Source organism: Anabrus simplex, chromosome 11 (assembly GCF_040414725.1).
Source record: "Anabrus simplex isolate iqAnaSimp1 chromosome 11, ASM4041472v1, whole genome shotgun sequence".
Lineage (NCBI taxonomy): Eukaryota > Metazoa > Arthropoda > Insecta > Orthoptera > Tettigoniidae > Anabrus > Anabrus simplex.
Window position 1 is genome coordinate 87951429 of NC_090275.1, and position 23998 is coordinate 87975426.

The following is a 23998-nucleotide window of genomic DNA, read 5'->3' on the forward strand; positions in this document are numbered from 1 at the left end:
CACACATTCTTAATATATTCAGACCAATTTAAAGTTTCGTTCATTGTCACTCCAAGATTTCTCACATTTTGGTTGAATGGAATAAGTCTACCATTCAGTATAACTGGAGGAATAGTTTCGTATCCTAGTATGGTCAACAATTTTTGAAAGCCAATAATGATTGCTTGTGTCTTGGAGGGGTTAAGAAGGAAGGAATTTTTCAAGGAGTAAGCATTAAGTCGCTGAAGGTCAGCATTGATGCCTGTTATGGCATGAGGCAAATCAGAGGTCTTACAGTGACAGTATATTTGTAAGTCGTCCGCATAAAGATGGTAGCTAGAGTTCTTTAAATTAGATGAAATGTCGTTTATGTATAAAATAAAGAGCAAAGGGCCTAAAACACTATTCTGCGGCGTGCCTTCCTTCCTGGTTAGCCAGTGGGAGGTTTGATCAAGGGTTATAATTCGTTGCGTGCAATTTTTGAGGTACGATGAAAAGAAATTAATATTGTAGTTCGTTGATCGAAGTAGTAAGATTGCATCTTGTTTAATAGAGCCTGGATGTTTATAGTGTCAAATGTGCTCCTGAAATCGAGGAGAGTAAGTATTGTCACCAGTCTTTGGTCCATTGCATGTCGTTATGTCCTCAGTCACTTTGAGCAGGGCAGTTGCTGTGCTGTGTCCCTTCTTGAAGCCAGATTGCAATGGGTCTAGGAGAGAATGGTCGTTTAAGTATTCCAACACCTGCTCATGAACCAGACACTCGAGTGCTTTGGAAATCGCAGGTAAAATAGAAATTAGTCAGTAGTCAGATGGTTGGGAGGGGTCAGGTTTCTTAGGCACAGGGGTAACATTGTCTTGTTTCCATAGTGAAGGAAAGGTTCCGTTTTTAAGGCAGTAGTTGAAAATGTGGGTAATAATTGGTAAAACAGCGCCAATAATGTTGTGTTAGAAAGTTATAGGGATATCATCCACTCCTCTGGCTTTTGATTTGATAGAATATAATACTTTTTAAACTTCATTAGCAGTAACAGGGTGGAATGTAAAATGTTGTTGGTGAGGTAAAGGGTTCATAACGGAGTTGCGTACTGAGTTTGGGGAATTTAGTACATTAGGTGGTGTTCTTTCTTCAGTAAAAAAGAACCCATTTAACTTATTGAGTGGTATGTCTGGCACATGAGGTTGTTGCGGAGGTTTCCCTATGCCTCAGGAACGGATCGTGTTCCAAGCACTGCTAGAATTCATGTTTGCAGTCATGTTTTGCAAATAAGTAAATTTACGGTTTCTAATGAACTGTTTAACTCTATTTCTAAGGACCTGAAAATTTTCAAAGTCACTTTGGTCACGGGTTTTTTTAAAGCATCGGTAAAGTGCATTGTGATGGGCCATCATGTTTTTAATTTCGTTATTTAGCCAAGGACAAGATGGGCAAGTAACTTTTATCTTACAAATATAAATCGTCCGTTATTTTCCAGCTAACTCATTCCTGGTTGCCAGCGTTTTGCCCCCATGTGCTAAGTTGGGCTCATCAGTTGGTACTTAGCACACCCACCAAGACGCATGGCTAGTGCATACTGTGGAGGCCACTGCATAGTCTACTTGGAGCCTCTGGCAGTGCCAGTACACTATGAGAGACTTTGTCTCATTACAAAAAATTGATGCATGCTTGGCCATCAGAGGATATAGATGTTCATTCCCATAGGGAACCTGAAATACTTGTCCTGAACAAGTAAATTTATAATACCACTATAAATGGTCCGTTATTGGACATTATCAATTTTCCAGCTAACTCATTCCTGGTTGCCAGCATTTTGCCCCCATGTGCTAAGTTGGGCTCATCAGTTGGTACTTAGCACACCCACCAAGACGCATGGCTAGTGCATACTGCGGAGGCCACTGCGTAGGCTACTTGGAGCCACCAGCAGTGCCAATGCACTATGAGAGACTTTGTCTCATTACAAAAAATTGATGCCTGCTTGGCCATCAGAGGATATATATGTTCAATCCCATAGGGAACCTGAAATACTTGTACTGTATCGCGTTCTCTTCAGGTTTGTGTCTGCTGCTGCGAGGGGAATGGATGGAGGGGTTAGGGAGAGTAGCTGTTGTGGGGATAGGGACGGAGCTGGGCGTGTCGTTCGTCGGTACCGGTTGGTACTATGGCACATGTTATGTTCTGTTTGTTGATTATTTTGAGATAATCATTTTTTTAAGGCGGGGATTGGCTGTATTGAAAATGATATTGGTTTTTTCTGTAATTTCATTTATATTCTAATTGGGATTGGCTTATTGGTCTAACAAAATGTAAAACTCTTCTGTTATATTGAGCAAGGGGCCGTTAGGATTTATATTTAATATTTTCATGTCATTTGCGATGTTCGTGAAGCTGTGTTTATATTCTTTGATGTGTTGGCCTATTGCGGAAAAATGATTATGTTTTACGGCATGTAAGTGTTCGTTATATCGGATTGTGAAGTTTCTACCGGTACGTCCAACATAGCTGGTCTAACAATTGTTACATCTGATATGGTATACTCCTGGTTGATTGTACTTGTTGTTACTATAGATTATCCTGGTATTGTGTAATATGTTAGTGCTGTTGTGCGTGGTCTTGAATGCTATTTTTAAGTTATGTTTTTTGAAGATGTTAGTTAAGGGATATATGTGTGCGTTGTTCTAAGTAAATAATACGTAATCCTTTTTAGGTTTGTCTATTTTTGTCAATCTGGTTTTAGGTTGAGATTTGATTTTATGAATAATTGTATTGACCATTTCTTTTTTGTATCCATTATTTTTAGCTATTTCGTGGATTAGTCGTATTTCTTCTTTTAAGTCATCTTCTGTTAACGGTATATTAAAAGCTCTATAGATCATGCTGTAGTAAGCTGCTTTATAATGAGTATTGGGATGGATGGAATCTATTTTGATCGTGTTCAATGTATGTGTAGGTTTTCGGTATATTTTGTATGAAAAGTGGTTTTCGTGTCTAGTTATTGTTATATCAAGATACTTTAAGGTGTGATTGTTTTCAGTTTCTTTGGTAAATTTTATGCAGGGGTCTATTGTGTTAAGTCTATCCAATATGATATTTTCGTCAGTGGATCTATTATCAATGATGACGAAAATGTCGTCAACAAATCTGCACCAAAAGAATATATTGTCTATTTTGCTGATGGATGTGTATTCTAAGTAGTCTATGTAAATTTCGGCAAGCATACCAGAAGCAGGAGACCCCATTGGTAGGCCTTGTTGTTGGTAGATTGTGTCGTGGAATCTAAAATAGTTGTTATTAGTGACGAAATCGAGTAGCTTCATAAATTCCTCAATTTCTAGAGTGCTTAAATTGCTGTAGTGTCTTAGATTAGATTTAATTATTTCTATAGTTTTTTTTTGGTGGGAATATTGGGATACATGTTAATTATATTGAATGATGCAATGGTATGGTACTGCTTTATTTTTAGTTCTTTGGTTTTGTTGCAAAAATCTATTGAATTCCGTATAGTTTTGTTTGTTAGGAATGAGTAATGTTTCTTCAGGAATTTTTGGATGAATTGTGAGAGTTTGTGGAACCTTTTCTTGTCTATACCTAAATGAAAGACTGGATGGCGAATCACAGATTACAGCTGGCAGATCATCAAACAGAGATCGTTCTCTTGACAAGAAAAAGGATCACAACTGTCATTCCAATGTATATTGGACAAACAGAAATCGAAACATCTAGAAGTATAAAGTACCTCGGAGTGACACTTGATACCAAACTTACTTTTTGGGATCATATCAAACGGGTGACAGATAAGGCAGTGAAAACAACGATTGCGCTGAGTGGATTAATGAGCAACGTTAAAGGTCCGAAGTCTAGCAAACGATGACTTCTGATGTCGATAGTTCACTCGACACTTCTATATGGTGCCAAAGTCTGGGCTGAATCTCTGAAGTTTGAAAAATACCGGCGAAGGATAGCTGCAGTTCAGCGGAGATCAGCTTTGCTTCTTACAAGCGCATATCGCACAGTATCCGAAACTGCGGTCCTTATGATAGCAGCGGTAGCACTGATTGATTTATTTGCCTTAGAGAGACAGGAAGTCTGGCGAACTCACGGGGAGCTTGGAAAGAAGCGTGCTAAGGATCTAGCTTATAGGCAACAAATGGAGCAGTGGCAGCAAAGATGGGTGGAAGATCCTCGAGGAAAATGGACTAAGCGGCTGATACCATGCCTAACTGATTGGGTTGCCCGAGCTCATGGCAAGGTTGACTTTTACATTACGCAACTATTGACGGGTCACGGATACTTCCGGAAATTTCTACATAAAGTAGGTAGAGCGAGCAACTCGGCGTGTATTTATTGCAATGATGTAGACGATGTATTTCACATGTTTTTCGCATGCTATCATTGGTCAACTCAGAGAAGATGTTTACATACTGAGCAAGGAGAGTTGACGCAAGAAACTAATGTGCAGGTGATGCTACGAATCCAAGAATCTTGGGATCAGATAGCAGTATATGTAGAAGGCATCCTGTATCAGAAAAAGAGAGATATGAATGCTCATGAACGGCAGTAAGGAGAAATAAAGGAAGAAGAAACCAAAGAAATTAGCACGACACTGCCCTGAAGTAATGCGAGAGCGGTTCCGGGGTGGAGATTTACATCATGGGAAGAGGGTGTGTGGGTTTTAATGAGTAGGAATCTCACATGCTTGTGGCTAATGATGACACTTGAATTGTGTTGAAACCGGTCCCAATGAACAAGTTGTAACTACTTTTTAGTTCAACTTACTACGGAGTATTGAAAGGTGGATCCTTCCCTATAATATTGTACATCTTCTCACAAGTGTCTCATGAAAGATTTCCCACACTTCCCTCGTAAAAAAAAAAAATATATTATTATTATTATTATTATTATTATTATTATTATTATTATTATTATTATTATTATTATTATTATTATTATTATTATTATTATTATTATTATTATTATTATTATTATTATTATTATTATTATTATTATTATTATTATTATTATTATTATTATTATTATTATTGTTGTTATTATTATTATTTGTAGAAAGGTTTTAGTGTTGAAGTAGAATACTGTGGATTTCTTTCGTTCACGTGAAATAATGAACACCGTACCGGTACGACTCCGTCGTGTTCTTGTTACAACCTCCCTAATTGTACGGGATGACGATGGCTGTATCACTGGACCATTTGTGGATAGCAGTAACAACACTTTCCAGTACAGCAAACTGCGAGTTGCAGCACAAGACTGTCACAGTAGCACTGGACCGGTGTTGCAAACCGTGAGTCGCAGCGCAACACTGTCACAGTAGCAGTGGACCGGTAACAGCAAACTACGAGTCGCAGCTCAACACTGTCACAGTAGCAGTGGACCAGTAGAGACGAGACTCCTGGAGCAGGTTGTCACTGCTCCATTCCGAGAATGGGTGATGCGTACTGGTACACCAGTACCAACACACCTCTATGGCCACCCCACCTCCTCTTCTGCCATCGGATCTATCATGACGTAAGATGGAATACCAGTCAAGTTGTACCGTACCAGAGGGTATGCTCGGTGTAAGCGAGCTTTCGCTAATACCAAGAATATAGATATTACTTTCCCTCATTATGGCTTGAATTTCATCAAGGTGCGCTACCAAAGAGAATGCGTTGACTTGGCAGCACTGTAAACAGTTGGTAGAGGGAAATAATGCCTGTTTGAGGAGCAAGCCGGTGGCGAGAGGTGACGGGGTGAGAGGGGGGATGTTGCTAAAGTAAGTGTTAGGTACAGAGCTCTGAATCAGCTGAATAACGGAATGTTAACGAAATAGTATAACGAAAATATAATTTAACTTACCTCGACATCCTGATAAATGCGTACATCTGACTACCACTAACACACACACAGACACACACATAATACACTTACAAAAACACTTATGAATAACAAACAGATGCACTATCGAGCTGTGCTGTTTCATTTCAGTTGTCACTGTTATCCCGCAGATTTTTTATGCTGTCCAGTTCCGCGACAGTGGTGATGGATCTTTTCGTCCCATTAGGAAGGTGAATCACGATGCGTCCGTCTTGGGTCCAGACATGGGATGGCCTGAAGTGATCCCTAGCAAGGTTTAATATACACTTACGGGTTTTGGTGAGGACTCAGTAATGAGTACCTTTGTGCCCTTCAGGAGCCACTTCACATTTCTACACTCTGTCACGTTCGTGGTAGTGGGTAAATTTGTATTAAAAATTAATTTAGTTACAGTGAAATCTCCGTATAATGTTTACCAATACAATGATCATCGCCTCTATAAAGATCAAATGTTCCGGTCCCGGTGTGAATTCCATTAATTCAATATAAAATTCCTTTCAGTTTAATGATAGTCTTGAGATAAATCTCACTATTATGATTGCCTTTCAGACCCTGGTGAAGTGCTTTCCTCCCGGGACTATTATAATCATAGTACTAAAGTAATTAGTATACCATGTGGTAATACAATAAACATAAAAACAGTAAAATAATAAACAAGCAAAGGAAAGATAAACAAAATACAAACAAGGATGACTAATATGAATAGATGGACAACAGGAAGTGTGAAAGATGCTGGACCGCCCTGCTGGGAACGTAATTAAGTGGTGCTTACATTCTTGAATAAGACTAACAGGTTCCGAAAAATGAAATTTATTAAGCATAACTCTTTAGGTTCATTTAGTTAATGACCTTAACCTTCAAAAGTGATTTTAGAAAACACACAGCTTAACTGTATTAATAGATATTTACACAGCACTTGTCGACACCCGCAAAATGATTTGAGGATAACATTTAAGTTACTAATCTGAAATCAATGTCTTCCTCACTGGTGACCCTTGAAATCTCGGACTATAAAACAATAAAACAAACTACTAAAGGCAACAAAATTGACAGGCGTGCTTGGAGGCACCAGAGGGTTGGTAGTCCTGCCCACAGAACCAAAGCGATGCCCCGTGCGCTAAATAAATACCGACAGGTTTAAAGGTGATATCAAAGGAATTTAAAATTTTAGAAACAAAGGTTAAACAGTAGCAATGTAGGAAACACAAGTAAACTAACAGACATCAAGGGGATTCTAAGGACTGGACCATGTAATTAACAAAACCTATTTTGGAATTGAAGATTCCCTTATTGCAGTGAGCTACTCCCATTCTATCAGACAGACAGACAGACAAAGAAAGTTACACGAGTTATTTTACAAGTAACATGTTAAGGTTGTCTGCCCCTAAAACAAAAGCGCAACAGCATTGTAAAGCACTTTTTCAATTAATTATATCATCGGAAATGCGAGACTGCCCTGCCAAATTCCTGCAACTGAAAAGGTTAAGACAAGTTAAAGAGAGTAAATCTTACAGTATCAAGTCACTTAAGTCAGAACTCTCCCTCAGAGCAACAGCTTGGAACAGACATGTCCACCTTCACAGAGGAAAGAGATGAGAATAGATGATACTAGCTTTGCATCTTAGAATGTGAAGTCAACCCGTCACCCCCCCACCCCCACCAGTTTGCATACATCCCCTTCAAGAACAAGGGAAACAAACAACGAATCATGTGCAGGATTCGACCGGAGCAGGCTTCACATATTCTTACTACAGTACAAGGGTGGAATGTTCTCACACCACCTGACAATTGCCAGAACACTCTGACACTTGCCTGAACATCTGAATTGTTTCTGGAGTTATTCCCACGCTCTCTGATGTTCTCCAGCATGCCAGAAACAAGACTTGTTGCGCCAGCAAGATGTGAGAACGAAAGAGCCAATCCCACCATAGGGTGCCCAAACAGCCCCTCTCTACATCTTGTTGTGTAGCACAAAGACTCAGCTTTCATAGTAATAATAATAATAATAATAATAATAATAATAATAATAATAATAATAATAATAATAATAATAATCTATATATATAAAATAAGAGTTTTGTCTGTACATTGCTCGGAATTTGAAAAGAATGGTATTTATCGGCCATGTCCATAGTAACAAGGAAATGCACTTTTACTTTTCTGTAATTTCTGTCTGTCTGTCTGTATGTATGTATGTATGTATGTATGTATGTACACGCATCACGAGAAAACGGCTGAAGAGAATTTAATGAAAATCAGTATGTGAAGTTGGGGGACGAACCACTACAATCTAGGCTATAAATCATTTTACTCACTCTAAGTGAAATGGTAGTTTAGGGAAAGGCCTAAAATTGAATTCTCAAATATTTATGTTATTAGTGGTAACTAAAGTTATATAGAATTAAATTTCTGACCATTTATGTCATACATTGTTGTTGTCAAGTCCATATCAACACCGAGCCACGAGAAAGTGGGTTAACTGAATTAAACGAAAGTCGGTATATAGAGTTGGGGAATAAGAAACTACAGTCTAAGTTATCAACAATTTTATTCGCCCTGTATTAATTGTAGCTTAGGGGAAGGCGCCTAAAATTTAATTTTTAAATACCTAAGTTATTGGTCCTATCGTAAAGTACTGCATAACGGAACTTATAGAGAATACAATTTCCGACCATTTATGTTTTATTCAATTTTACCGTACCGACTATGATAAGAGTGGTATTTCAGAGTTGGAAGAAAACTAAATATGAAAGCCTACAATATTGAAAGCGCATAACATTGATCAACAATAACATTACATTGACCATTGTTTGTGGTGATCTTCTTTGTCTCTTATGCTGCCGCTCAACTCCGATAGATGGGATTACTGCTGCGTACCGAGTATAACAGTCTGACTGAATATTGGCAGGAAATAGCTGGGGAGTTAGAAAACTTTCATCTTTAGCATGCCATTCCTCTGGTTCATGCATTTTCTGATACCGGTACCGTACTGCTAGTACATAACTCACTGGTTCATCATAGTATTCCAGCTATTCGGTCCTTACTCTGACGTGCTGTTTTGAATGAGCAGTGTGCACTCTTAAGGCAAAGGCTAACTCAGTAGTAGTAGTAGTAGTAGTAGTAGTAGTAGTAGTAGTAGTACGACCTGGTCTAGAATTAAAATTTAGGCATATTCCAAATTATAGCACAATTCACTAAATACCATAACTCAAAATTCAACTGTGAAAAGTGCCATTTCTTAAAAAGAGCTTCTTCCTCTTCATTTTTATTAAATTCTACATTCATTTTATTCAAAATTAGCAGTGAATTTCCTCCACTGGCTTAGAGGAAAAAAATGCCTCCAAGTCAGATAGATTTTTCCCTCGCCAGTGTAGTGAATTGAGATTTTCCGACTCATCGGGTACTTTTAGGAAGCAGTTTAGTAAAAGAGCATAGTTTTTACCCTGGGACTCGCCACTATTCGACCCCTCGCCCCCTCAGAAAATATAGGTACTGAGAGTGTTCACGGATCACGGCTGTCTGAGGCCTGGACATTCCAGCTCTGGAACTTTGGACTGTTAGATCGGCAGCGTAGTATTGTTCGTTAAAAGTGAAAAAATGTGTAATTCTTCATTTGATTGAGTATTTCATGTGAATCATTGCTTATACTCGCGCCATTCTTACTGACGTCATTGTAATGACCTATGTTCATTTCAGTCGGGAAAACCACTAAGACAGTCTTTCTGAGGATGTAAAAAGGCAGGGTGGAGAGTGAGTGTCTGCCATTATAATGTAATTCCCCAACCTGATTGTGACTGATGGTAGGTAGGCAAGCAGACCTACCATTACAATGGAAATTCCCTAACGCAGTCTTCATATGAGAAAAGACGTTTGGTGATTTCTCCGTCGCATTTCCAGGGTAACGTTAAGAGCTATGCAATATAATACAGTCTTGCTCACAACGTGTACTCTACCTAACCTAAAATTCTGTATACAATGTAGAATTCCGTAGCGAAGCACGGGTACATCACCTAGGAATAATAATAATAATAATAATAATAATAATAATAATAATAATAATAATAATAATGATGATGATGATGACGATGTGATGATGATAATAAACTCCAGAACAAAGACTCTCCCCCCACCCCCCAATCCCCACCCTTCACACATGCAACCCCAAAGATATTTTTATATGCTAATTATAAACTGTACAGTTAGGAACATTTGTTACTCTCATACGAAGATTGAACTTTCCTGTTGTGTAAGCATAACAAGCAAGAGTGTTTATAACTGTGTACTTACCTGAGAGGTAGGTCTGTTGAACAACTCCGGGAACACAACAGCTATGGAATTCCTGGAAGATCTAGGTAGTGTGCATGCCAGAAGGATTTAAATGGCAGCACTTTAGCTATTGGACAGCTGCTTAAAACTAAAATAGTTCATTTTTATCCCGTGTAACTCTAGTAGTTTACAGTAGTGGAGTGCTGCATATTGTGAATAATAGTTGTATGTGAGATTAAAATTATGTGGTCAGTATGAATGTACTTTACTGGACATAAGTAAGGTATTGTCATCTTGAATTGTGTGTGTGTTTCTGTTGTTGCAAACCTCATATTAGTGGGAATTAAATGATAAGATGTGGCAGGTAGTTAATATAATTGTGTTCACCAAATGACATAAGAAACTGTTATTCTAAATCCTTCAAGAAACTGTTATTCTTAATCCTCCTTCATAGTGATAATTCCCTCTACAACAGTAATAACAGTGGTATCGTGTTATGAAGATTTTGCTGTACGTATGGACATCATTTAACATTTTATTTGTAGTAAATGTCTGACTCCATAGTTGAGGAGTCAGTGTTCTAGCCTTCAGTCATTGGGGCTTTGTATTCAACTCACAGCTGAGTCGAGGGATTTTAATCTGAACACCTAATTTCCTTTGCTCGGGGACTGGGTGTTTGTGCTGTGCCCAACATTCCTGAAACTCACATGCCACACACAGCACTGCTTGACTACAAAGTTATACAAGTTCCCATACATGGCAGATGCCACTCATCCTCGTCAGAGGGTATACCTTACAAGGACTGCACCTAGTTAGCAATAGCCGCACAAAATAATAATAAATAATAATAATAATTATTATTATTGTTACCGTGGTTTGGTGGATTAGCAGAGGTGAAAGAAGGTGCTGGGATGAACGGGTCTCAATCTACGAAATTAAAGTTAATTTAAAATTTAACAAGGTTATATTTTCTTTGCAAAATCAAGAAATAACAAGAATGGCAGGTACAGAGTAGCAAAGCAACAAATCGAGAATGTACAATTACAGAGTTACAGGATTTGGGCTCCGAGAGCCAGACACATAATTCTTGAGCTATAAGCCCAACCTTACGCTATACAAGATTCAACAAAGGGGCAGAAGACCCCAATCATGCCCAGGAGCTCTTGCTCCCAATTACACAGTAAAGCCTCCTCGAGGCATGCAGAAACAAATTTTAAGAAAGAGCGACCCGCTCTTAAGTTCAAGCCTATCAAAGGCCACACCAAATTCTACTTTCAAGCTGTCCTCCAAGGACATATACACAGGGGTAAAAATACCCAACCTACTGAGGCCTATTCAGTGAAGAAACAGAAATATTACATGGCCTCCACACTACCAACTTGAGAGGAAGCGAAACTGCACTCCAAATACGCCTTATTAAAACCTACTTGGCCCTAGGCCTCTAATGCAAGGGCTAATCCCATACTAAAGAGGTGACTTATAGAAGGAGACGATTTACATTACACTAAGGAAGAAACGGTTGTGAAAATAAGTTCACCTCAATGCAATATGAGTGGGAGCTCGAGAGGGTTAAGCACTCTCTATCCCAATTTGTAGTTTAACAAGACAGAATTTAAATCAAGAGTCTTTTACATCTTTAGAGGAAGGTTACATGGTCAAAGGCTTCGGACCTGCCCCGAGAGTTAAACTGTTGAGCTAGCAAGAAAAGAAGTTATTAAAAGGCCATTACCTGGTGGTTGAACTGCTGCCCGAAGAAAGAGGCGCTTCCCGCCCCCTGCTACATAATTTACACACTGATAGATGTTACTGAAGTGGCCCAGAGACCCGAAAATCAGCAGTTTATATACCCTCGTGGAAAGTTCGAGGCGTTTCAGGAATGAGAACACCCGCCCACAATCATTCTATTGGCTAACAACGAAAACCCCTACACTAGATGAAGAAGAAACACATTATTGGTGGAAAATTAATTACGGAAATTCCTTATTGGTCAAATTCAAAACTGGCAGAAAGAAAGGGTTAATATTGCCAACTTAAACAATGACAGAAATAAATTTAATAAGGAGTAAACTTATAAGTACTAAATTTCTTCAAAAAAAGGTTCCTTCACTTCGCACTAGGGGCACAATTGTAGTTCTTAAGTAGTGTCCTCTAGAAGAGAATGTTCACACTTCTTGCTACAGATAAAACAAAAATGAATCGAAACTGACATAATTCAGAACACTTCAAAATTTATAGTAATGACATCTTCTGAGAAATCGTTGAATTAATATGGAAGTTAAAGTTCAGGCTTCCTCCAGTAGAGGAATTTTAACTGGCGCAAAGTTTGAATTAGCGGCGTGGAGGTGTACCATCCGGTACTATTATTATTATTATTATTATTATTATTATTATTATTATTATTATTATTATTATTATTATTACAGTAAAAGCCCAATAAAACACTCCTGCTTAATATGCCCTTTATGCTCTGTGTCTGGGCATTCCATTTGGAAGCCATTCTAAAGAAATTTATTGCATTATCTACCTGCTCAGGTGCTCTTTTCAGGTAAGAATATTCTTCAAATTTTCATATATATAAACAGATTTTTTGTTTTCAAATTACATCGTGAATTACGGTATCTTTCTCTTGCCTTTGCTGGCAAGACCTAGTGTTTACAGTGCACTATGTCTTCTGATATAGGCTAGAGTAATTTTGTTACTTTCATTGATCTGTCTCTGTCTCTGTCTTATCCTTGTCTTCGACAATATTAAAGTGACTGAGGTATGAGCGATGCTAGTAATGCCATTCCTTCTGCAGCCAGTCCCTGCTATGGATGGTGTGAAAATGTTGCTCATAGGGTCGGTTGGTGCATTCATTTCAGTGGGCTTGGCAGACTGATTTGTAATATCAACTTCTGGCTCGGTGAGGAAAGCAGTGGGAAACTACCTCACTCCTCATTTCCCTAGTACGCCTCTTCTGTGATGCCTAGGCCTTCTATGACAGCTGATGGCAGAGAAGTTGAGGATCCAACCAGCCTTAGGGCTGAATACTGAACATACATACATACATACATCTTAATCTCACCATGTACTGACTACAACAAAGCTGGACAAGTTCTAATTAGGATTTCCTGGAAGAATCTACTTCTATTCTTACTCATTACACAAAGGTATCTTTAAAAAGTTTGCTAGTAACAATCCAGTACTGTAGTTAGTGTATCTTGGTAGTACAGTACTTAAAGTTATATTGTGATTATGAGTGTGAAATGGAAAGTGTTTACAGTGTTGAACTAATTAGAAAACTTGCAAAAGTTCAGAGAAAACACTACTAACATGCAGTGCACTTTACATAGTTCAAATACACTACTGTTTATGAATATCTAGGATACTCCCATCACCTGCTGAATACCGGGTCTTGCTTTCTTTGGGTCCTCCTAACAAAAAGTGTCTTGTTCGGGGATTAAGTGTTATTAAGTCTAATATGTCACAGGAAATCTTGATTATTAACTAAGAGCCTTTTAAGTAATCCCTGACGATCTTATTTCAGTGTGAAATCTAAAATGGAGGATGTCGTCCATGTCTACTATGCTGCCTTGAACTTCAAAGATGTTATGCTGAGTTCTGGAAGACTGTCAGTAGATGCTGCTTTTAGGGAAAGAATCAAACAAGTAAGTTGCCTTTCTTATAAGCATAAACAAGGCCTGACATTTTGTTGATGGCCATGCGGTTAAAGGTGCGCGGCGGTGAGCTTGCATCCGCGAAATAGTGGGTTCGAATCACACTATCGACAGCCCTGAAGATGTTTTTCCATGTTTTCCCATTTTCACACCAGGCAAATGCTGGGGCTGTACCTTAATTAAGGCCACGTCCGTTTCCTTCCAACTCCTAGGCCTTTCCTATCCCATCATCGCCATCAGACCTATCTGTGCCGGTGCGACGTAAAACAACTAGCAAAAAAAAAAAACATTTTGTTGACAATTACACTGAGCTTTAGTATTACTTTTTTTTTAAGTTCCTGTTTTATTTTGATGGGCTTATTTGCAAAAATATTGCAAAAATTCTCAACAGTTTTGCTAATATTTGCTATATTGTGTATAATAGTTTGACGTATTGAGAATTCATTGTGTTGATTTCTGCAATTAAGATTCTAACAACAGAGGAGAAAGTGTTTATGGAACATTATTTTGGGTCATTGGGAGTGGGCCATCACAATGGGCCAAGTTTGCTTCACATTAAAAAACAGAATAAAGAGTCACCAAATCACAGAACAACATTAGCTGCCGCAAGTTACATCATACGGGATCAGTTTTGTGTCAATGAAAGGTGACTGTCATCACAAACTAGAACTATGGATGACTTCTCCAAAACATGTTACACTCCCTGTAAGTGGGGGACGCAGACGAAGAGTACATCCACGGTATCTCCTGCCTATCATAAGAGGAGACAAAAAGGCGCGACCAAGGGATGATGACATTACGACCATGAGATTACTTCTGATTAGTTCCATTATGTGCGAAACACCATGGGCTGATGTTACTTGCGACTAGTACCATCCTGCGAGGAAAACAATGGGTCTACGTTACATAGGAACAGTAACATTATGCGCGGAACACTACGGGTCTGGGTGTTGCTTGTGATAAATATCAACGTGTACCTTTCACTGGTTGGTTCCACTGTGATCAGAAATGGTCTGTGTTACCTATGAGTAGTACCACTTTATGAGAAACACCACGAGTCTACGTTGCCTGTGATTAGCACCGCTATGTGGAAAAAACCACGGTTTTGGCTGGCATCCATGATAAGTACCACTATGTGATGAAAACCATGGGTGTGCGTTGCCTGAGAGTAATACCGTTATGTGAGGAACACCATGGGTTTATGTTGCCTGTGGGCATTACCATAATGTGTGATACGCCGTGGGTCTACATTGCCTATGATTAGTAGCACTATGTGAGCTACACCATGAGTATACATGGCCTGTGATTAGTTCCACTAGGAGAGGAACACCATGGGATTACCGGCATCCATGATTAGTCTACTATGTGAGGAACACAATGGGTCTGCATTACTTGTGAGTAGTACCCTTATGTGCAAAACACCATAGGTTTGTGTTACCAGTGAGTGGCGCCATTGTGTGTGACATACCATGGGTCTACACTACTTGTGATTTGTACCACCATGAGTCTACGTTACCTGTGATTGGTACCACTATAGGAAGAATACCATGATTCTGCTTTACCAGTGATTAGTACCATTATGAGGGGACAGTGACCTAGATTTTGGAACCCCTTAGATAAGAATCATCCCAGTCCTTAAGGCATTGTGAATTGGATCCACTGAATGTTTTTATTTCACAATAATTTTTTCATCATCATTCGTTTTAGATTCTAGTCAGTGGATACATTTTGAAGTTTTCATTTTAATTTCATTCGCATCGTACCATCAGGGATCGATAACCTAGCTGTTAGGCCCCTTTAAACAACAAAAATCATCATCATCATTATCAAAAGTGTTACAGTCCCCAAAGCATAGTCTATGATAAACAACGCTGAATCCTAGTTTGAGTGACAGTCTGTTCAGCAGATGTTTAAAATGCTGGGTGAATTTTCAAACAATGTTCAAGTTGTTCAGCATCTAACAGAAAGGGATGAGTAAGCCTAGTTATGTCACGGCCCCACGGTGTAGGGGGCAACGCGTCCACCTGTCACACAGCGGCCCCGGGTTCGATTCCCGGCTGGGTCAGGGGTTTTTAATTGTAAATGATTAATATCCCTGGCCTGGGGACTGGATGTTTGTCTCGTCCTTAATGTTCCTTTCCTCACATTCAACACTTTACACTCCCGCAATTTCCAAATACACGCAGGTTCATAACATATGGTGCAAAGTAGGTGCAAAAGATCTTAGGTCGACGCCCCGAATAAATAGCATTTATAAAAATAAAATTAAAAAAAAAAAAGAGCCTAGTTACAGTATTGCAGCTGAATGATGTTCATGCCATTTGAGGACATATGGTTTTCAGATGAAAGATATATTCACCTTGTTGATTACATCAACAGACAAACAACTCCTTGTTTAAAGTTTCAATGGCCTGATGTTATTATACAGAAATCACCACATAGTTCATGGGTTACAATTTGGTGCGCCATGTCCGGTCATGGAATATTGGGCCCTTATTTCATTAAGGATGTTGCACGGAATCAAAAAAATGAGAATTTCATGATTATTGGTCTCTATTGAACTAAATTACAATAATAGTTAAATATTTTATATCTAATGTCCACCTTTTCAATACAAATAATAAATGATATACATTTATATTAACATTCAGGGACTAGTTTCAACCTATATCGTAGATCATATTCCATGAAGCAAATTACACAAATGTATCAAATAAAATACACAATGTAAAGACACAATGATCTTAAAAAACTGTACGTACAATCAATAGCATTTTAAGTTAAGGCTGGTTGAATAAAATAATTTCTGTAAAAAATTTAAGCAACGGAAGACACAGTGTTTTTATTATAGAGCAGCAATCCAGCATTTTAGGAACCTGTATTAAAAGGATCTCTTTAACGTAGTGCAACAAAAATCTTGAACATGACCTTATTTCTCATTTGGTATGTACATATCATTTTTAATATTATTGAATGGGTGTATAAAGACTTTTGTGCTTTGATAACATATCAAAAACCTTCTTTTAATCTTCCAATGGTAAAAAACTATGTACATATTTTAATGCGTCACAACGCCAATTTTAATTATAATGCCATTGCTCATTTTGTTGGACATTTTATTTGACACATGGTGTAAATAGGCATTTAAAGACTTTTGTACTTTGATAATATGCCGGAACCTTCTATTAATCTTTGATTGGTAAGAAAACTATGTACATATCTCAATGTGTCACTATACCAGTATTAACACAAGGTATAAATGGGTGTATAAAGACTTTTGTGCTTTGATAACATTTCAAAACCTTCTTTTAATCTTGGAATGGTAAAAAAACTATCCACATATTTCAATGTGTCACTACGCCAATTTTAATTATTATGTCCTTGCTCATTTGTCTGTGATTAATTTGTTTATGGCTGATGATGACATTTAAATGTCGAAACTGGTCCCATGTGAAATAAATTTTGTAAATAACATCTATACAACACGTAATTAATATTGAATAGGTTGAACCTTTATCTCTGTGATCTCAGTTCAGTACGGAAACATTTGTGTAATTTGCTTCATGGCTGATGATGACCTACGATTTAGGTCGAAAATAGTCCCTGAATGTTAATATAAATATATATCATTTATAATTTGTATTGGAAAGGTGGACATTAAATATAAAATATTTAACTATTATTGTAATGTTGCATGGAATCCAAAAACAGTGGACCAGGTAGTTAACTGAGACCCCATTCATGTAGGATTTGAATAGTTTTTGTCGCACCAGAAACTTACCCCCTCCAGTGATTTTTCAAGGTCTGTTCGGTAGCAAAATTAAAACCACAGTGAAAATAAAAAATGTTTTATTTGCAACATTTAGCTACACCGTCCAGCTACTTCTGTACATAGTTGCTGCTCCAACATAGACATGTGTTGTAGTGTGGTACCAACTTTCCAATACCCTCATCATAGAAGGCAGCTACCTGTACGTTCAGCCACTTCTCTATGCTGGTCTGTAGCTCATTTTCTGTGCCAAAATGCTGTCCTCCTAGCCAGCATTTCTTGTAAGCAAAGAGATGAAACTCAGAGGAAGCCAAGTCCAGGCTGTATAGGATAGAATATATTTATCATCTACAGGGTTTCCCAATTACCATCGAAAACACTGCAGGAGCATCTTTTTTGCAGCTGCAGTGTGCGACCGAGCATTGTCATGAAGAAGGACAATGCTTGATGACAACATTTCTCTTCGCTTGTTCTGAATTGCCCCACATAGATGTTGAAGAGTCACACTGTATGAGGCTGCAGTGATGGTCGTGCCACATTCCATGAATTCCACCAACAATGGTCCTTTTCGGTCCCAGAACACATTGGCCATAACTTTCTGATGGAGAAGGTTAGCTTGCACTTCTTTGGTTTACTCGGGTAATGAGAATGCATCCACTGATTGGATTACTGTTTTGTTTCTTTATTTTCAAACTGGACCCATGTCTCATCCTCTGTGACATTTTTGTTCAAAAATCTTCTCCTTCAGCACGGTAGTGCTAGAGAAACTTTAAGGCAGCACCCATTATCTTTGTTTTGTGATGGTCCGACAGCATCTCGGGAACCCATCTCGCACAGAGTTTATGGTACTGAAGTCTGTCACTCATGATGATATCGAGAACTGACATTGAAATTTCGGGAAACAAATCACTCAACACAGAAATTGTGAACTGAATATTTTCTCGAATCGCCAGATCCACTCGCTGAACAAGATCATCGGTTGACACTCACTCCCTATCCTCACCGCCTGTACCATGAACGTCTGTACGTCCTGCTGCACTTTGCTGTCACTCATGAAAGTTTCACCGTACACATTACTCATTCTTCAATGAATTTCAGCTGCATTGCACCCCTCAGCATGAATAAATCAAATGACAACACACACTTCACACTTGATGGAAGACTCTGTTGTTCTGGGCATGTTTACACGCTCACCGCACGCTCAGAGCTGCGGGCGATGATAAAGATGTTGATTCGCGTAGGAACTTTGGAGATCACATAACTTCTCCATTCTCATACCCTTGCTGCTCTCTGAATCTCACAGCTGAAAATGCTTACATAAGGGGCGTGTTGAAAGAATCAGTTTTCAAGATGGCTGACGCACCTACAAGTTCTTTCTTTTGCCAGACTGTGTGCATAGTGTTTGTACTCTGCTCTACAGCAGCTGCCTCACGTCGCGCGCGGTTGCCCTGCTTTAAGAGTGTATACAAGCTTATATGAAATCTTACCTTTTAAAAGATGCTGGAAGTTTTAATCTTTTATAAACACCATTAGGATTTTCTGCACACCAATAGCAAGAGTTATGACTTTTACATGACCATTATAATGAAACCAGGCCTCATTCGAAAAGAAAACAAGCTGTGGGTTGAATAAACGATCATTCAGTGATGCAAGATGCCACTCACATTATCTCTTTCTTGTGGCTGGATCAGCAGGGTTTAAACAATGGGCCCATGTAAACCTGTACGGTTTGATGTGTAACAGCTTTGTAGCTCTGTGCAGAAGAAACCGAAAACCCTACTTATTGGGCCAATTTTTGTGAGTGATTTATTCAGTAATCATTCAAGATTCGAACCAATGTCATCTAGCTTTTCCTCTGTTAAAAATGTTCATGTGCGTGCATGTTTTTTATTGAGCACTGAGCGAGTACTTTCAAATTTATTTACAGTTACGTGAATCTGTGCTCGTGAAGGTGGCACTTCACCAGAAAATTGGTGAACAAATGCATCGCATACCATTCGAGCCAACTTGTACTTAAAATAACTTTTTACATACAAAAATACAGTGTTGCAATGATAACTGTCTCACCTTGTTAACAGCTGAGATTCAGACTGGCGACTGATGCTAGGCCGAACACTATGCGCGCGCCTCCTGTACAGCTGCTTAGGTCTCGGAGTGTCAAAACGCTCCTGGATGATCTAGTAGCACTACTAGCTATGTCCTACACACCGGAGTGCAAGATCACTTGTTCCGCATTGAACTGCAAATCTTCACCACCTACTTCGTAAAAATAATTTGACCTTCATGCGCAACATTCGTCCTCAGCTTTAAGGACATCAAACTAGAAGCTCTTTTAACGACATCAATGTACCATGTTTCTACATTGTTCACAGCATGTCCATAACTTATTTTCTAAATGCCACTGCTACCATATAATAATGAATAGCTATCAGAAATTTGTTACGAAAGATATGCAAGTTTTAAGAATCTTCAGCATGTAGATTAATCAACTTGAATCATTCTTTAATGGCAGTCAGGTGCCTTATTTTAATGCAATCTATGCACAGTTTAAAACTTTTATCACCTTTATGAATATTCTTAATTGTAACCTCGTTGTTACATACAAACACAAATTAAAAGAAACGTTAAGTGATAACAATAAAAATAATAATAAAGGCACACTTAAAAAATTAGATGCAATTAAAGATATTAAAACACACGCACATTTTCACAAGAAAACAACAAACAGAAACTGTCAGGTTAAGCAACATGACGGCTAAGGAAGGATTATTGTAAAGCAATGGGACCATATCCAGACGGTGAAAGGTATTGGCAGTGCTGAAGAAGCAAAATCAATGCTGATTCAATTTGAATATACATTTTACTTCATAATTTAGATTGACATGACACGCAAATGTGATCAAACAAAGTTACACTTTAAAAGAAATAATTCTAACAATAATTACAAAAAATTACCTGACAGGTTCAAATTCAGTGATGCTACTTTAAATAACTTTAGGGAGGAACATCTCACATAATGTACAAGTTTCAAGTTTCAATATTTAAGACACATAATACTGTCAGAAAGAATAAAATTTAAGTAACTTTTTACAGTCAGAAGGAATATACACTGAAGAAAGGAAAACAAAACATTTAAAATGATTTTCTTAGCGCAGAGCTCATTTAAGAGGCAGCCCCCTCAAAAACAATTCTGAGAAAGGGTGCCCGTCCTAAATCTGAATCTCTGCCTAATCATAATGAAGTCTATTTGATACATTACTAACACAGTTAAAATACTCTTGTTTTGTCACATACTGTAGCAGAGATGAGTGGAAGTCATCTCAATTAACAACAGTCCGTGTAATCTTATTGTTGATCAGTTTTTTGTTTTAGAACAGTGTAGGCCACTGCATTTAGTTTTCTTTGAGCTGCTCATCGATATTAGGGCATGCTAAGTCAAGGGAGGCTTTCAGTTCCACCTTCCTTCTTGATTCCCTTTTCTCTATTATTTTTTCTTTTGATCAATATGGGCTGGTCATCATGTGGTTTTTACCTTATGAACACAATCCCAACAACAATTTAATGATACTCTTACATTTCCTGATCAAAATTATGATAATATCTACAAGAAGCTAAAAATGTAGTTGCATCTGTCTGGTCGTAAGCATTCATATATATATCATTTTCATCACTAAGATCTAACATTTCATGGAGAGCATCTGTGAGTGGATCTAGATGTCTTTTTGCCACATTTACGTAAAATGCAATATATAACATACATGCTACAGAAATACTACAACAGACTAAGCTTTACTTTTGCAATCACGTAGAACACATTAGAGTAATATATCCGACTAAGAAAATGTAATTCACACATCCAAACATTCACAAACACTCGGCTGGTACGACTATATGATAAGCACTAACGAACATTAACTATTATCATGATGATCGAACAATATTTCCATATTAGCGATGTTTGGCATTGATGAGCTTTTCCCTTTCTTCTTCTTCTTCGTTTTTCTTTCGAATTTGCCTTTATGTCGCAATGACACAGGTAGGTCTTATGGTGACGATGGAACAGGAAAGGAGTAGAAGTAGGAAGGAAGCAGCCGTATGCCTGGTGTGAAAAAGGGAAACCACAGAAAACCATCTTGAAGACTGCCGACACTGTAGTTCGAACCCACTGTCTTCCGAATGCAAGCTCACATTTGCATGCCCCTAACTTCACACCCAACTCGCTCAGTAGGTTTTGCCCTAAAAATCTAAATTTGTTAATTTGTCTTTATCATAGCCTTTACACCTGTCACCATTTCTTGATGATTGCAGTAATTTTGCATCTGCTGCAGTCGCTTAAGGGCGGCCAGTATCCAGTAATCGGGGGATAGTGGGTTCGAGCCCCACTGTCGACAGCCCTAAAGATGGTTTTCCGTGGTTTCCCATTCTCACACCAGGCAAATGCCGGGGCTGTACCTTAATTAAGGCCACGGCTGCTTCCTTCCCATTCCTGGGCCCTTCCTATCCCTTCGTTGCCATAAGACCTATCTTTGTCGGTGTGACGTAAAACAAATAGCAAAAAAAAAAAATTTGCATCTGTCTCTTGGCACGGACCAGAGTGACGTATAGCTTCCTCCGAAGTCGCAGTCTCATCCGTGGCTGTGACAATATGGAAGCTGCTGAGGTATGTGTGGTGCTGTTTAATGACATTTGGAGGACGACCATTGCATCTGAGTACTATGACAGGTGCTCCTGCCTAGCACGCCTCATTTTGGCACCGCCATCGGTATTTGCAGCTCCCCTATAAATTCATAACTTCCATAGTGATATTTGAGGATTCAGTCAGCTTTTGGGCTGATGACCTAAGAGACAGACAGACAAAGCCTGTGCAATAAAAATGTATGAGACATAAATTATCATAAATTATAGTTTCTATGCTTTTGTTATGTACATCTTTTAGATGGAAGTAATAATTCCAGAAACTTGGAAATTTTTCAAATTATTATAAATGTGAATATCTCTGTTTATTATTTGTTAAAAGTGCATAAAGTATAAAAGATCAGAAATTATATTTTACACAACCTAAAATTGTACAGATTTTCAATACAGTCAATTTTAACAGGGAAATTTGACATTTCCAGTTTTGGTCCCGTGTGTAATGCTACGTGACCACATAGTAATCGAATAATATACAAGGTGGTCTCAAACAACATGAGCGGGGTAAAAGAGCATTAGAGGAGTGATCATGCTGATAAGTAATTTGAAAAATATTCATGATGTAATATTTTGGGATTATGCCGTGTAATCAACTATATAAACACATTTACATGCGTTTTGAAAGGTACCTTGATAATAGGTAGCTATGAATCAATGAACTTGTAGCCTGTATCGCAGTTAACATTATGTGGGTGTTTATGTATTTCAACCGCCTCCCTGATGATTCTGGGGCAATGTTGTTTTATATGGGCAAGGCCTGAGAGCACCAATTGAAGAAAAAATATTTGCTGGGAGAGAGTTTGAAACACGGACCGTCTAGCTGACAGGATCATGCCATAGCAAATATGCTACAGTAATACTGACTGAAAGGTTCACTCACCGAAACAGAGGTTCCTCCAGCTAAGTATCCCAGGACTTCATATTCATGTTATATGTTCATTTCACACTACAATATTTACATTTTTTAAAAGACTACTTACACCTTTCACACTTCAGTGTTTACTTCTTAGTCCTGAATAGTATGGTAGGTTCTGAAACATGGGACTGGGCACAGTAAAACATCACAGATGTTGCAGCAGTACCGAGTGTCTCATCTATCTTTCTTTGAAACGTAGTCCACGCACATCTTGCTGGCGCCTTTCCTAGTATTTGTTGGAGGATTTAGGTCTGGAAAATGCCTTCCAGAGAGCCGCCCTATTGGGTCAGGTGGTAATGGTCTAACCACTCTGGCTGGCATAGCTTCAGTAGGGATTGTTCCACTGAAATTACTGCATATTTTCTGCACAATATGCAGTCAGAACTGCTAGTGATTTAATTTTCGTCCTCGCTTACGAAACAAAATGAATGAATTGAACACAGTGATGTTCAGTAGATGGTGAAAAACTTGTGAGAGTACCACTTCATTCGTTTCCTGGTGATACTCTACGTGACCAACTACTGGTCGAAAAAATCAACTGACTTACGACTTACTTCTCCCCGATGTCATCATTGTATTTGATGCACACTAACAGTTTTTCCTTTGTTTCACCTTTCCTGTCCTGCACTGTTCACATTTCTCCATCATGAATGCTGCTCACCATGCACGCATCTCTCTTGCCCCTCCATTTTAGAGCCATGAGTTTGTTCCTGAAAGAAAATACTACCTTCAGTTTCTTCCCCATGATATCCATAGGAAGTCCTTTCCTGTTAGGATGAATGGTTCCAACAGCATCAATATCCAGATCATTCAATAGGTTAAAGAACTCTGAGCTACTGTAATAATTCTTCA

At 38.4% G+C, this 23998-nt stretch overlaps 1 protein-coding gene across 1 annotated transcript in view; it reads left to right on the top strand.

The window, feature by feature from the left end:
• LOC136883498 (fatty acid synthase) overlaps nt 1-23998 on the top strand; it is a 703772-nt gene that overhangs the window by 472456 nt on the left and 207318 nt on the right. Inside the window, exon 23 of the mRNA XM_067155848.2 lies at nt 13640-13760. Within this exon, the coding sequence (XP_067011949.2) occupies nt 13640-13760 (121 nt within the window). The remainder of the gene's footprint in view (nt 1-13639; nt 13761-23998) is intronic.